At 41.4% G+C, this 13,387-nt stretch overlaps 1 protein-coding gene across 4 annotated transcripts in view; it reads left to right on the plus strand.

Annotated features, from left to right (window-relative positions):
* The window catches only part of dnmt3bb.1 (DNA (cytosine-5-)-methyltransferase 3 beta, duplicate b.1), a 65,386-nt gene extending 52,645 nt beyond the window's left edge, over positions 1 to 12,741 (plus strand). For 3 of the 4 annotated variants that reach the window (XM_042099410.1, XM_042099413.1, XM_042099412.1), the window contains exons 13-22: positions 1,474 to 1,586; positions 1,932 to 2,115; positions 2,539 to 2,623; positions 3,200 to 3,345; positions 5,447 to 5,537; positions 5,761 to 5,909; positions 6,144 to 6,229; positions 6,431 to 6,515; positions 6,871 to 6,989; positions 10,169 to 12,741. In XM_042099410.1, the coding sequence (XP_041955344.1) occupies positions 1,474 to 1,586; positions 1,932 to 2,115; positions 2,539 to 2,623; positions 3,200 to 3,345; positions 5,447 to 5,537; positions 5,761 to 5,909; positions 6,144 to 6,229; positions 6,431 to 6,515; positions 6,871 to 6,989; positions 10,169 to 10,310 (1,200 nt within the window). In that variant the 3' untranslated portion in view covers positions 10,311 to 12,741. The remainder of the gene's footprint in view (positions 1 to 1,473; positions 1,587 to 1,931; positions 2,116 to 2,538; positions 2,624 to 3,199; positions 3,346 to 5,446; positions 5,538 to 5,760; positions 5,910 to 6,143; positions 6,230 to 6,430; positions 6,516 to 6,870; positions 6,990 to 10,168) is intronic. The other variant, XM_042099414.1, reaches the window with a different exon arrangement.
* Positions 12,742 to 13,387: the final 646 nt, after the last annotated feature.

Raw genomic sequence — 13,387 nt, forward strand, 5'->3', positions numbered from 1 at the left:
GGCGGCATCTGACGCACGTCAACACCAAAGTTTAGAAAATTGTTTTATCTCTTAAGCGTCAAATCCATAGACGCACATGTTGCCGCCAGTGGGCGCTGGCCTTTATGCCCAGAGTAGAACAATCTAGAACAATTTAGAAACCAGCTGTGGGTGAAAAATATTGCAATTAGATATATAATCTCTGGAGTAGTGTGTTTAATGTAACTGAAGTGTGACGTGTTATAAGGAGGGATGACTCTGCATTAGGGCAGGATTGAACATGACTGCCTTGCAGGGCTCCGAACCGGTTCAAGGAACGAAAACAAAAACCGAAAACGAACAGAATTTTACGGAATTTTACGAGGAGCGGAAACGGAAACGAAAACAAAATGGTCTTCAACTGTTCCGGAACAGAAACGTTATTCTGAAATCCACAATAAATATCCCGGTTAATAACGTTTTTTTTTCGTTCTCTATATAACAGCCTAATAATTTGATTTCTGCAGTTTGAAAAAAAAAAAAAACGAATAAATGGACCTTTGGTCCAAATGTGTATATTTTGTCTTGCTGTTGTAATGTAACCTATCCGTCTGCCACTTCGGATCTTAGGCCAGCTCGTAGCGTAGGCTACTGAAACTGATTTGGAAATTGTTTGTAGCCTATGCGTAATAGCCTATTTTGCCTGTCCACGCCTTGACGATTAAAGTCGAGATTTGAAATGTTTGCGCAATCGGCTAAATCAAGGGGAAATAATGAGTAGCCTACGTCTATTCTCAGGTAAAGTCCACAAAAATAGACTTGATAGGCCCGCCAAACACTGCCGGAACTTTAAGAACGAACGATATTTTGCGTTCCGAACCGGTTCAGGACCGATATGTTGGTGGCGGAACGCATGCAAGAACGAAAACGTTAAACATAGGCCTACCTGAACCGTTCGGAACGGAACGTTTGAAAAATAATTTCGTTTTCAAGCCCTGCTGCCTTGTGAGGAGTCATTAGCACATTACCACATCCTCTCTGGAGATCTATTTGTATGATGTCAACATTCAGGCAGATCAAAAATTTCATAATTTTTTTCACAGGTTGTCATTGAGTTATTACTGTGTGCAAAATGAGACACCGTGTTTGGTTTTGTGTGAAAAAGCTCAGAGGACGTTGCTCTTAGGCAGCGCCGGACAGAAACTTTAGCTTCCAGCCAGCATGCACAATGACTTATCTCTACTGGAATGTGTGACTTTCTGCTGGATGTACTGGATTTGTTAGACTCAAGTTGACAACTATAGGTTATTTCCATTTCTACGGTAGATTGTTTTCAAAGATTTCTGTTCTTTGTGTCTGTAAATTCTTTGTTGTTGATTAAGACCACTATGTATGTATGTATACCGTATGTACAGTATACGTATATATATATATATATATGTATATATATAAAACAGTATTTAGGTTATAATGTCCATCCTCATCTCTGTCATGCTGTGTTTTGTGTACTATCAGGATGTGTACCTGGAGATGTCCTACATGTACGATGACGACGGCTATCAGTCTTATTGTACAGTGTGTTGCGGAGGCAGGGAGGTTCTGCTCTGTGGAAACGCCAACTGCTGCAGGTGATGTCACTTCCCCTCCAATCATGGACCTGTCTTCCCGGCTCTATTGCCACAATAACATTCTTGTCTAGGGAGAGTGCTGTACTAAAAATGTGATGAACTGAATATTGTAACCATATATAATAACAGGAGTCTGATCCAGCAACTTCTCTGCAGTCCCATCATGAATTTAGTGCAGGAAAAAGTCCTTGCATCAGTAGTGTAGATAAACAAAAATGTTGTGGGTTTGAGCAAGGCACTTAACCCTAAATTGCTCCAGAGAGACTGGCCCTGGATGAAAGTGTCAGCCAAATAAATAAATAGTAATAACCCTGTGTAAGACTGATTGTGTCTGTTCCGCCGCAGGTGTTTCTGTGTGGATTGCCTGGACATGCTGGTGGGTGCGGGCGCAGCTAACAGTGCGCGGGACCTGGACCCATGGCGCTGCTACATGTGCCAGCCACTGCAGCAGTATGGCGTTCTCAAGCGGCGCCACGACTGGAGCCTCAAGCTGCAGGAGTTCTTCGTCAATGACAACGGACAGGAGTTTGTGAGTACTGACCCTTACTGAGGTTTTTTCATGTTAAAAGAGGCTATGTGGGCTTATGTAGGCTTCGAGTTGTCTTGAATGCCATAACCATAACCATTTGTGCTTCTATATCAATCAGACCTTCCTCAAAAAGAAATGCCATTGTGTGACAAGTGTCAAAGCAGCGGCCTTGCAGAACGTGCACTTAAATACCCAAACATAACCTGATAACCTGAACATAACCTGAACAAAACCTACCCCTTACCAGATTAAGTTCAGAGCCTATATTACCATAGTGACTTAAATAGCCTGACCATTTTGGAACTGAAAACCCAGGTTTACTGCTTATTCTGGGTTAACATACCCAGTTAAGCCAGTAAACCCGCTTTCTGGAATACCCGACTGATGTCTTGTTGTGTGTGTTTGTGTGCGTGTGTGCTCTAGGAAAGTCCCAAAATCTACCCAGCAGTCCCAGCAGAACAGAGGCGCCCAATCCGTGTGCTGTCTCTTTTTGACGGAATTGCCACAGGTAAGAGAGGTTTCTGAGCTTGTATTTACAGTGTGTGGGTATGCGTGTGTGTGTGTGTGCGTGCATGTGTTTGTGTGCGTGCGTGCGTATGTTCAGTGAATTCGCGGCACCTACTGCATATTTTCCTACCATTTTCAAAAGTTGTTTTTTCTAATCCTGCTTCACCTGTTCCTTTATCTGCCATTGAATCTCAGGCTCTCCCTTTCACCTGCATGCCCCCCCCCTTCCCCCTCATTATGGCCTCACTCACTCTGCACCCCCCCCCCCCCCCCCCAAAGAAAAACATTCCTATCAAAGCATAATTTCAAAGTTCTTTTATCTTTCATCCAAAGTGACTAAAAAAATGAGGAATAACAAGAATAATGCAGAGGAGACCTTAAGTAGGTTAATATGTTAAAACTATTACCAGAGGATGAGAGAGCAGAAGTACTAGTCGAAGTGTAGTCAAAGAAGAAAATGGTGAAAGAAGGAGGTAGAGGAGGAAATAAAAGAAAGTGCCTGGGAAGTGCATGTGTGAACATAACCTCTGACTCATCACCATGTAAGCCTTTCCCTGTCTTTGCATTGTCATAACAGGCTATTTGGTGCTGAGAGACCTGGGCTTCAAGGTGGACATGTACATAGCCTCTGAGGTCTGTGAAGACTCTATATCCGTGGGCGCCGTGCGCCATGAAGGAAAGATCCAATATGTCCACGATGTGCGCAACATCTCCAGGAAGGACGTAAGTGAGGCCCCACAATACTGAGCTGCATAATGGAATCCTTATGCAGAATGCAAAATGCATAGAATCTGTGATTCTATGTGTGATCATCAACGACAGAGCACGGGCTGAATGGGAAAAGGCCAAGAAAGGGAATACACAAAAGGATCTAATACACAATTAGCTAAATACTCACACTGCTGTCCGTACGCCTGTTATGGGGCTTGTGTTTAGCATAGCTCAGGTAAATCATTATCACTCTCCAAATGTCTGATTAATGTCTGACATGTGCAGAACCACTCCATCATTATGTCAGGTGTGGAGGATCCAGTGACGACTGGTGCCTATATGTCTGCCCAGGCGTCTCATTGTTTAAACACACACACACACACATTGACACAGACACACAGACAGGGAGAGAGCGCCAGACTAGTGTATTTACTCAGCGGTGCTTTAGGCTGTTCATACAGACGATGATAAGAGTGAATACTTCAGGTCGCCCTCACGGTCTCCAGCCTTTTGCAACTGTGCCCCAGTGCTCATGCACACAGACACGCACACACACACATACACACACACTTGTGCTGGAACTCACACCTCGACACACTCGCAATATGCCCTGGAATCTACATGCGTGCACACCACTGGCAGATATACTCACCGTCCTAATGCACCAGCACCAGACCATCCCCAACCCCCAGTGCTCCAGCTCCCCACCCCAACTCCCAGTGCTCCAGCTCCCCACCCCAACCCCCAGTGCTCCAGCTCCCCACCCCAACCCCCAGTGCTCCAGCTCCAGCTGCTATTCTATTAAATGGTAACTGTGGACTGAGAATGTCACATCTGAGTAAAATCTGACAGTCAGTTTGTAATGGAGCATTAGCATTGTGTTTTACACAAACATATATCATAGCAACAGGTAGAGGTTGAACATTATTGTTTATGCCACAGATTTAATGAGACACAAATAGGACAGAGCTGCGAATAAACTTTGGACAAAAGTGTCTGCTAAATTCCATAACCATAACCATAAACAGTTTATGGTTATTTAATTTACTGTTAATGGACGCAGCCATCTTAGATATTCAAACTCATGGTACTTGGGGTTCAAACGAGCTGACAAAAGAAATCTGATTTCTGGGGACATTCCATTTGCAACTTCCTGCTCTTAACTGGGGAAAAAACATCTGGGTAAAACGACTTACAAGTACAAATGGTAGGCAACATTAGTCTCTGCCCCAACCCAAGTGCTCCATCTCCAGCTGTAGGTTTGCTTTAGTGTCGGCGAGTGACGATATTGAGGAGCTAGAGCACGGGGTGGAGGCTAGGGTAGGGTAAATCCCCAGGACTCACTCAGCCATTCAGCCTTTGTGTGGGGCCTGAAAGGGGACTGAGAAAGAGGGGCTGGAGGTAGGGGGGCTTGGATGCTAGCTACCTCTTCAAATCAGAGGCCCCTGCGCACGCACACACACACACACACACACACACACACACACACCCCTGTCCTCCATTTGCTCCCACCACCCCCTTCTGGGCTGTGAAGAGTGAGGAAGGGAGGGAGATGGGCTGGATGTGTGTGTGTGTGTGTGGGGGGGGGGGGGGGGGGGGGTCTGGTTGGTGTGATGTGATGTTCTAGCACAGGGGTGCCTGGAGCTCAGTGCCTCTCCTTTCTTCCCCCTCAGGCTGAAAAGGAGCTTTTGTTGTGGGCGGATGGGATGGGGGGGCTGAAGGGGCACAGGTGGAAATGATGATGGTTGTGTGTGTGTGTGTGTGTGTGTGTGTGTGTGTGTGTGTGTGTGTGTGTGTGTGTGCGCGCGCGTACTGGGCTCTGACATAGTGACGGTATGAATCTTTGTGTACAGTTTGTGTATTGGCATGTAATTGTGCAATAATTCTGCATGCTGTATGTATGTATGTTTAACCTGTAGCTATGTGCTTATTGTATGCATCATGAATTCTCAGTGAAGCACAACATCTATATCTGCGGGGTGTGATTAATGTCAAAAGACATTAAGCATTGTTCAAAGCTGGACTCCTACTATGCTCAATCATTAAACAAACTACATTCAAGAACATGCAGTATACTGTAACTGACACTAGATGGCACTGTTGTGTTCCCTAGATTGCCGAGTGGGGCCCATTTGACCTGGTCATTGGTGGAAGTCCATGCAATGACCTCTCCATTGTCAACCCAGCAAGAAAAGGCCTCTACGGTAATTGCTGTGACTCTACTATTGTGTCAAAGTGTGTCAAATAAGGCTTCATTTGCTGAGAAACTTTTGCTATTAGCAATTACCATTAATGCACCTTATTCAATTGCCTCTAGCATCCATGAAAAAAAAGATTCCTTAAATGTTTGACTTTTTAAAAACTCAGTTATTCTCTGAGGTTTTGGTTTTAAACAGAATTCTCCTATTGTGTGGTGTTCTTCTGCAGAGGGCACTGGCCGGCTATTCTTTGAGTTCTACCGCCTCCTGAGTGAAGCAAAGCCCAAAGACGGCGAGGACCGGCCCTTTTTCTGGATGTTTGAGAATGTGGTTGCCATGGGGGTTAACGACAAGAGGGACATCTCCCGCTTCTTAGAGGTTTGTCACTCTCATTAACTTATAATCAGAGTATACTGGATGTGTTTTGTCCAACCAAATTTACTTGTTTTTTTTATGGTCAAAGTGGGAAAATTAACCAAGGCAATTGCAATACATTGTATGTCCTCTCCCGTGTATGTGTGTGTGTCTGTCTGTGTGTGTGTCTGTGTGTGTCTGTCTGTGTGTGTGTCTGTGTGTGTGTGTCTGTGTGTGTGTCTGTGTTTGTGTCTACAGTGTAATCCAGTGATGATTGATGCCATTGAGGTGTCTGCTGCTCACAGGGCACGTTACTTCTGGGGAAATCTACCTGGCATGAACAGGTATGTGGATCCCAGTCATACATACTGCATTTGACACTGACATCTGACTGCTTTTCACCAGAGCCATCCTCCCTCCCCTTGACTGATTAGACTACTCATCATGCCAAACATAATAATAATTCCAAAACTAATAACTCCCAAACTAATAACTCCCAAGTGAGTGCCCTGCAGATTCATACCGTAGAGATTAACCCAATGAAGTTTTCCATTGTTCAGGCCCCGCTGTGCCTCCGGCATGGACAAACTGGAGCTGCAAGACTGTCTGGAGCACGGGAGAGTTGCAAAGGTAAAAGACCGGTAAAGAAAAAACAGCCCCTGCCAAGAACCCCCGAATGCTGGGCTGCTGTCATGCATATACATGCAAGATGGGGGAATGATAGGGGCAAAGACAACAGTATCAGCAGATGTGTCAAAAGATATGTTGAAAGATACGTCAAAAATAGCAGCCTATTAATGCCAGCTATAGGTCAGAAATTTACTAAGGAATCATTGAATCGTTTTCTAAGGAAGCTGGGTTTTTTTTTTTTTTTTAAATCCCACCTACAAAATTACAGGAAGCGAAGTTGTGCGAGTACATTGTTTGTTTCTGTTTGTTGTTGACTTATGGATCTGACCACTTCTCTCTGCCCTCCTCTGTGTAGTTTGGGAAGGTGCGCACCATCACCACCCGCTCTAACTCCATCAAGCAAGGCAAGGACCAGCATTTCCCTGTCCTGATGAACGGGAAGGAGGACATCTTGTGGTGTACCGAGCTGGAAAGGTGAGGCACACATGCCAGCACACACACACCAGCCCATCACACATGCACACACACGTAATGAGTGCAGCCATCTTGGAAATGCAAACTCGGGTTCTCGGTTCTAACAAGCTGACAAGAAGGAAGACGACTTCAAGGGACGTTCCATTTGCAACTTCCTGCTCGTAACAACTTACGGGTACAAGTGCTGTTGTGAATTAACACACAAATTCTGCAAGAACCAACTCTACCTCTATTTTATTGGTTTGTTCAATCTTGTTCACTAAACAAGCCCATGATTCACTTTTAATCACTTTAATGTAGCTATTCTGGACAAATATACAGGACCAAGAATTAAAATAAACTGTAAATTTGCCAATTCGCATGTAATGCTCAAACCCACTTCCTCAAACCTGCTGGTATGGTTTTGGGATCATAAATGACAGGAAGTTAAGAAGTTGAAGTTGAGAAAGACGTTGAGAAATATCCCATCAGTCATCTTTAAGTTGGGAAATGATTGGCCATTTTGTTAAACTCAGACAACAGGATTATGAAATTAATTAATCAATAAGCCCCGAGAGGCCGTTCTATATCATGAATATAGCACAGCTGGGGGGTGTTGTTAGGCACAAAGCAAGCGAAGCAAAGCTGGGTGCCATTAAACAACCCTCAGCTGTGCTATATTCACGATATAGAATGGCCTCAAGGGGCTCATTGCGTTTATAAAACGGCTACCACATATAGGACATTAAAAATATGATAATAAACAAATAATCATGAAATTTAAAAGCTATTTTATCTACAAATGTCCATTCTTCCGCGGAGTCCCCATAGAATAGTTCCACCGCTAGTAGGTTCTTATCGGAATTGTTGCTCAGCAACTTTGAATTTTAACCGTCATGCATTTTAAACGCATTAATATAGAACGAAATATGGTCTCAGTCGTGCTATATCGGGAAAATATACAACGGCATCGAACGCGATTCAACCAATCATAATCAAGGACCGGAACTATCCGTTTTATAAACAGAGATAATCATAATGATTAGCTTTTAATGTACTTGATGATATGGAGTTCAAAAACATGTCTGTGCTTGTGTTAAGTCCATTGGCCATTTTGTTCAACTCAGCCAACAGGATTACACAATTAAGGCGAGACACTACAGGTGAATAGGGTAACATTTTTAACAAGCAGATATCACTATGATTACTTACATTAATATGAGAAAAAAATGTATTACAGGTTTTCTGTAATTTAATGTTTACATATGCAAATTAGTCATTATCTAATTAAATATGCGCTAATTTGCATACATTTTAAAGCAAGAAACCTGAGCATTGGATACAGCCAGGTTCAAAATTATGTTTTCATTGTGTTGAGATAATAAATGTTAAAAAATTTACAGAGGGATTTATGAATATCTACTTTAGTTATCCTGTAAATCAGAATATGATGTCAATAGCCCTAAAAAAATCGATTTTTGCCATGTTTTTAGGCATAAAATGTCATGTAAGTCAGGCTAGGAATAATAGATCAACAAACTCCTCTGTAAAAATCTTAGGCATAAGTCTAGAAAGATTGGTGTATGTAAGTGCTTCTGAAGTGGAGTTTCCTTGCTCAGAGTGGGAGAGGAAACTCGTTTTGAGAAAACAGCCTTGAAAGACAGCCAATGAGATTCCGTTCTCAGCCTAGACTCGTCTTTGAACTTTCGCGATTGGTTATTAATACAAAGGAAGTGTCCATATATGGATCACATAGCGTGATACAGGAAAAAAAGAGAGTTTTGGGTCACAGTCGCAGGAGTGCATGCAAGGTTAGAATGCTAACTTTCGCTGAATTTAGGATAAATATACAGGCGCGAGTAGACACAATATAATGAAATAAACACCTAAATGTGTAAATCTGACTTTTTTGTTGTAGTAGTGTGACAGAATACAGGCTAAGGCAGCGTTTCTCAAACTGTGGGTCGCGGAGACATACCAGGTGGGGCGCGAACTGACATGAAAAACAGGATTTTTTTTAATTAATTTTTTTATCTGTAGCCTGGGCCCAGGTAGCACCCGATGCGCAATGGACGCACTGTGTTATTCACAGCGAAGGCGTGTCAAGGCAGCTTAGTTAGTCCCGACCTACATGAGATTTTGAACGTTGTTGTGAGAGTGGTGAATTTCATCAAAACCCGGCCCTTAAAAGCACGTCTATTCTCCGCACTTTGCGAAGAGATGGTAGCTGACCAAAAGGCTGTACTGTTTCACAGCGAGGCAAGGTGGCTTTCCCGAGGTAAAGTGCTGTCGCGCGTGTTTGAGCTCTGAGTCGCCTCTTCTTGGAGGAAGAGCGCATGTTTAAATCTGCAAGCGCGTTCACTAATGAACATTTCTTGACGAAGCTGGCCTATCTTAGCGATATATTTGATATATCTTAACGTTAAATGTCCAGTTACAAGGCAAAGACAAGCACCTACCTCACCTAGCAAATAAGATTACTGCATTCACCAAAAAAACTCAAGTATGGGACAGGCGCCTCGATCGCAACAGTATTATGCCTTTGAGATTTCTGAGCGAAATCGCTGAAACGTCTGATTGGGAGGCACTCTTGTGATCCCATGTATTAAACAGTAGGCCTACATCACATCCCTGCAAAGTTTATTTCAAAAATATTTCCCAACCAGCAGTGCTCAGTATGACTGGATTATTGATCCATTTAATGCAGCATGTTGGTATTTCATTGAATATATTGTACAATGCTGTAAAATGGCCTATGCTTCCTAATATGTTGCTGGAAAACAGAAATATGTGTGTTATGTATTTATTTATTATTATATCTGCAGCACCAGCTGATTTTAACTCTGTTGAAGAGGATATATTTAGAACTTGTCATTATTTCAATAAATTTCACAATTTTAAGCTTGACCTACCACGCGATGAGGGACAGGTGGGGCTCGAGAATGCCCCCTTGATCAAAGTGGGGAATGAAAGAAAAAGTTTGAGAACCACTGTGCTAAGGTAACAGACTAGCTCAAAATCTTGAAATTGACCAGTGCATAAAAGAACGATGTTTTCACCTGCCGTGTCTCGCCTTAAACAGAAATAATTGTGATGATTAGCTTTTCATTTGTGGTTTGCACTGCAGCACATGTTGGAGTTCAAAAACATGTCTATGCTTTTGTCTCCTTGACTCAGTCTTTCTTTGTGCACTTCCGCAGGATTTTTGGGTTTCCTGTTCACTACACAGACGTGTCCAACATGGGCCGAGGTGCTCGGCAGAAATTGCTGGGTAGATCTTGGAGCGTGCCAGTGATCCGTCACCTCTTCGCCCCCCTGAAGGACTACTTTGCCTGTGAATAATGAGCCTCTTGGTACCAAGCCCTGCTTTTCCTCCACGACCACACACACACACACACACAGACACACACACACAACGGGGGTCTGTCACCAGAGTCTATCTCTGATGGTGATAGGGAGCTCCAATGAGCACTGAGCTTACAGTGTCATCTCATAACAACTAGGCCCACATAACTCCCTCATTGGTGGACAGACCAACCAGTATCCTCAGTGTGAAAATACCTGGCAAAGATGAAGCAAGGTGGCCCTGGATGAAATTGTGTGTCTGTGTGTGTGTTTGAGAGAGAGCGAGAGAGGAGTAGAGAGAGAAAGGAAGAGTGTTTGATTCATGATAACTATTTGTTGTCAGACATGTCCATGGGGCTCCCCCTAAATGCCAGGGAAAGGCAAAGGTGCTCAGTTCAATAGCCTGGAACAACCGGTGCCACATTACTGTAAAGTGACTACATGACAGGCTTCAAGTTCAGCCTCGGTGTCACTCCCAAACTCAGGGTGAGATACGTAAATGTCCTTTTAGACGCTGGAATTATCAGAGAGAAGACATCGTTTGTATTTGTTTGGAGACATTGTGCTGTTGATAGATGTCATTTGCCATCAGTAAATGTCATTTATGTATGTCAGTAAGAAACACTTAACAGAATGATAAAGAACGGTTTTCATCATAAATGGGAACATTTTTAGAAAGATTTTTTTATATCCAGTTATAAAGAGATACTTGAAATCCTAATCAATGCAAAAAGGTGTTTTTTGATGCACCACACCAATTGACTTTTGGCTGTATTTGGGCACTATAGTTTATGTAGATTGCATGGAATACCCCTTTGTGAGAACAATGTGTTTTCTTTGCAAAAATAATGCAATTGTACATTTGTGCAATGTCTTAAAATTGAAAAAAAAAAAAAATAGAATATTATCCAAGAAAAAATAGAATAGTGTTGATGTCACTTTGAAGGGTTGAAGAATGCATGAGAATGATGCATAAAAGTACAATATTTTAAAATGTAAGATTTAATGCTATATATAACTAAATATAAATCACTAGCATAAATATCATATAAATGACATCAGAAAGTTTCCCCTTTCAAAGTACATATACTGTATATCCAGAACTGGCTGGAAAAGTTTAATTTTGTGTTTGCCAGATTTAGAATTTGTGTGTTTTTATCCAATAAAAACTGAAACAGAACTAGTATAAAGTATAAAAGACATTTATGTCATCTCCACAAGAGGGCATTATCTTCATGTTTGTAAGATTTTTGGAAACATGTCTACATTGTCTTGGCAAATCAAGTCATTGAACACTTTTATTGAGATTTTGTACTGTACTGTGTCTGGTCTTTTGACGAACCCAATGTTTACAACTCACCATTGCGTTTAAAATGTAAAGATCTTAAGAAATGGAAAGTCCAAAGTCCAAATCAACAGAATGTTGGTGTTCCTCGGTGAATACAAAGAACACTTTTAATGTTCTATAAGCCTGTTGTTTTTTTCGGTTGTGACATATATGAGTGGTGGGAGAGATGGAAAGGTGCTAGGTTTGCCTTAACAAGAGAGCACTCTGCTGTAGCTTTTTATATTGAAGAACTTTTTACTGTCTGTTAATCATTTTGTAATTAGCATCTTTGTCTCATACCTTTATGTATACAATGTCTTTTGAGCAACTGCTAGTATATTCTCTATATGTAAGGTGTATTCTCATGGTCTACATACCAACTGGATATTACAGAATTTTGATAATTGTCAGGACAGAGAGCTATAAACAAACATTTATAAATCTTGTGCTCACTACAAGAATTCACATTATTGCAATTACTATTTTCATTGTTTCAAAAAGATTCACTTTTAAATGTTTTTGTTATTTCCTGGAGTCTGTTGGTGCACGGATAAAGTGAATACTTCCTCATAGATCACAGCATGTAATGAAAGATTCTGTTAAGTTGCTGTTACTGAAACATGGAACTTTCTCAAGTGTAATCCGGTCTAATTACGCGTTGACATGCTTGAAAAGACAACCGCTTTCTCTTGGCTAATGGGTATTCTTCTCTGCCATGACTATATTCCTAACCCACTATTTTTTACTCATGTTTTTAATACTTTAAACCTTGATGTATACATAAAGCCTTTATGTTTAAAGATACAAAGTAGAAGAAAGGACAGCTTTTGAAATAGTTTTGAGTAGTCTTTGATTTTATATTATGTTATATAAAAACATTTGTGTTTTTTAACTTCTGTGAAAGAATAGTTTGTGGTATACTCAGCCCTGTATTAGTACCCAGTTGTTTTATTTTAACCATAGCTATGGTTTTATTCTGCGAATAAAACATTCAAGAACTAGACTTTCCTTTTAACATAAAAGCACCCACAACTCTATTTTTATACTGTTTTACTTGATATTCTTGAACACTGTCAATAAAACTGATAATACGTTATGTTACACCTTGCTCGTTTATGAATCTTATTGTATTTTGACATCCAGCTGTAAGGTCATGCATTACAAGCTAATACAACAATGGACCACAAGCATTGCAACGATCCAGAACGAATGATCAACATCTTTATCTTGGAGGACATAAGTGACAAGAGAAGACAGTAATTATATAACTGATTCTTGATAAAGGGATGTACAGTATGTAGAGAGCCCTGTCCACTGAAACACACTTTTAGAAAGTCCTTTTGTTTTTCAGGCCACCAAGTAAGGGACAGGCTAAAAGGTCATCAAGGATGGTAAACAAACCATATTTCATGGCTAAAATAATACAAAGACAAACCAACCACAGAATTTCCTACATTTCATCTTGAATTGAAAATAGATAGTGTATGGATTTGTGGGAAATGGGTTACAGTATTGCATTTGTGGTAGGCAACAATGAAATGTTTGTGGGAAATTATCACATTATTATGTTTATAACATGCAGCTTTGAATTACTTTTGTGGTTTATTATCAAGTCATTATATTTGTGCATGCAACAGGAGCCTCTCTTCAATATTAGTTCTCCATTTCAGTTCTCTGATTTTGTCATGAGCTCTCTCTCTGCCTGGTAACACGTGCTGATTGAAGTCTGATGACCTCCACCTGTTCC

Source organism: Alosa sapidissima, chromosome 7 (assembly GCF_018492685.1).
Source record: "Alosa sapidissima isolate fAloSap1 chromosome 7, fAloSap1.pri, whole genome shotgun sequence".
NCBI classification, from domain to species: Eukaryota; Metazoa; Chordata; class Actinopteri; order Clupeiformes; family Clupeidae; genus Alosa; species Alosa sapidissima.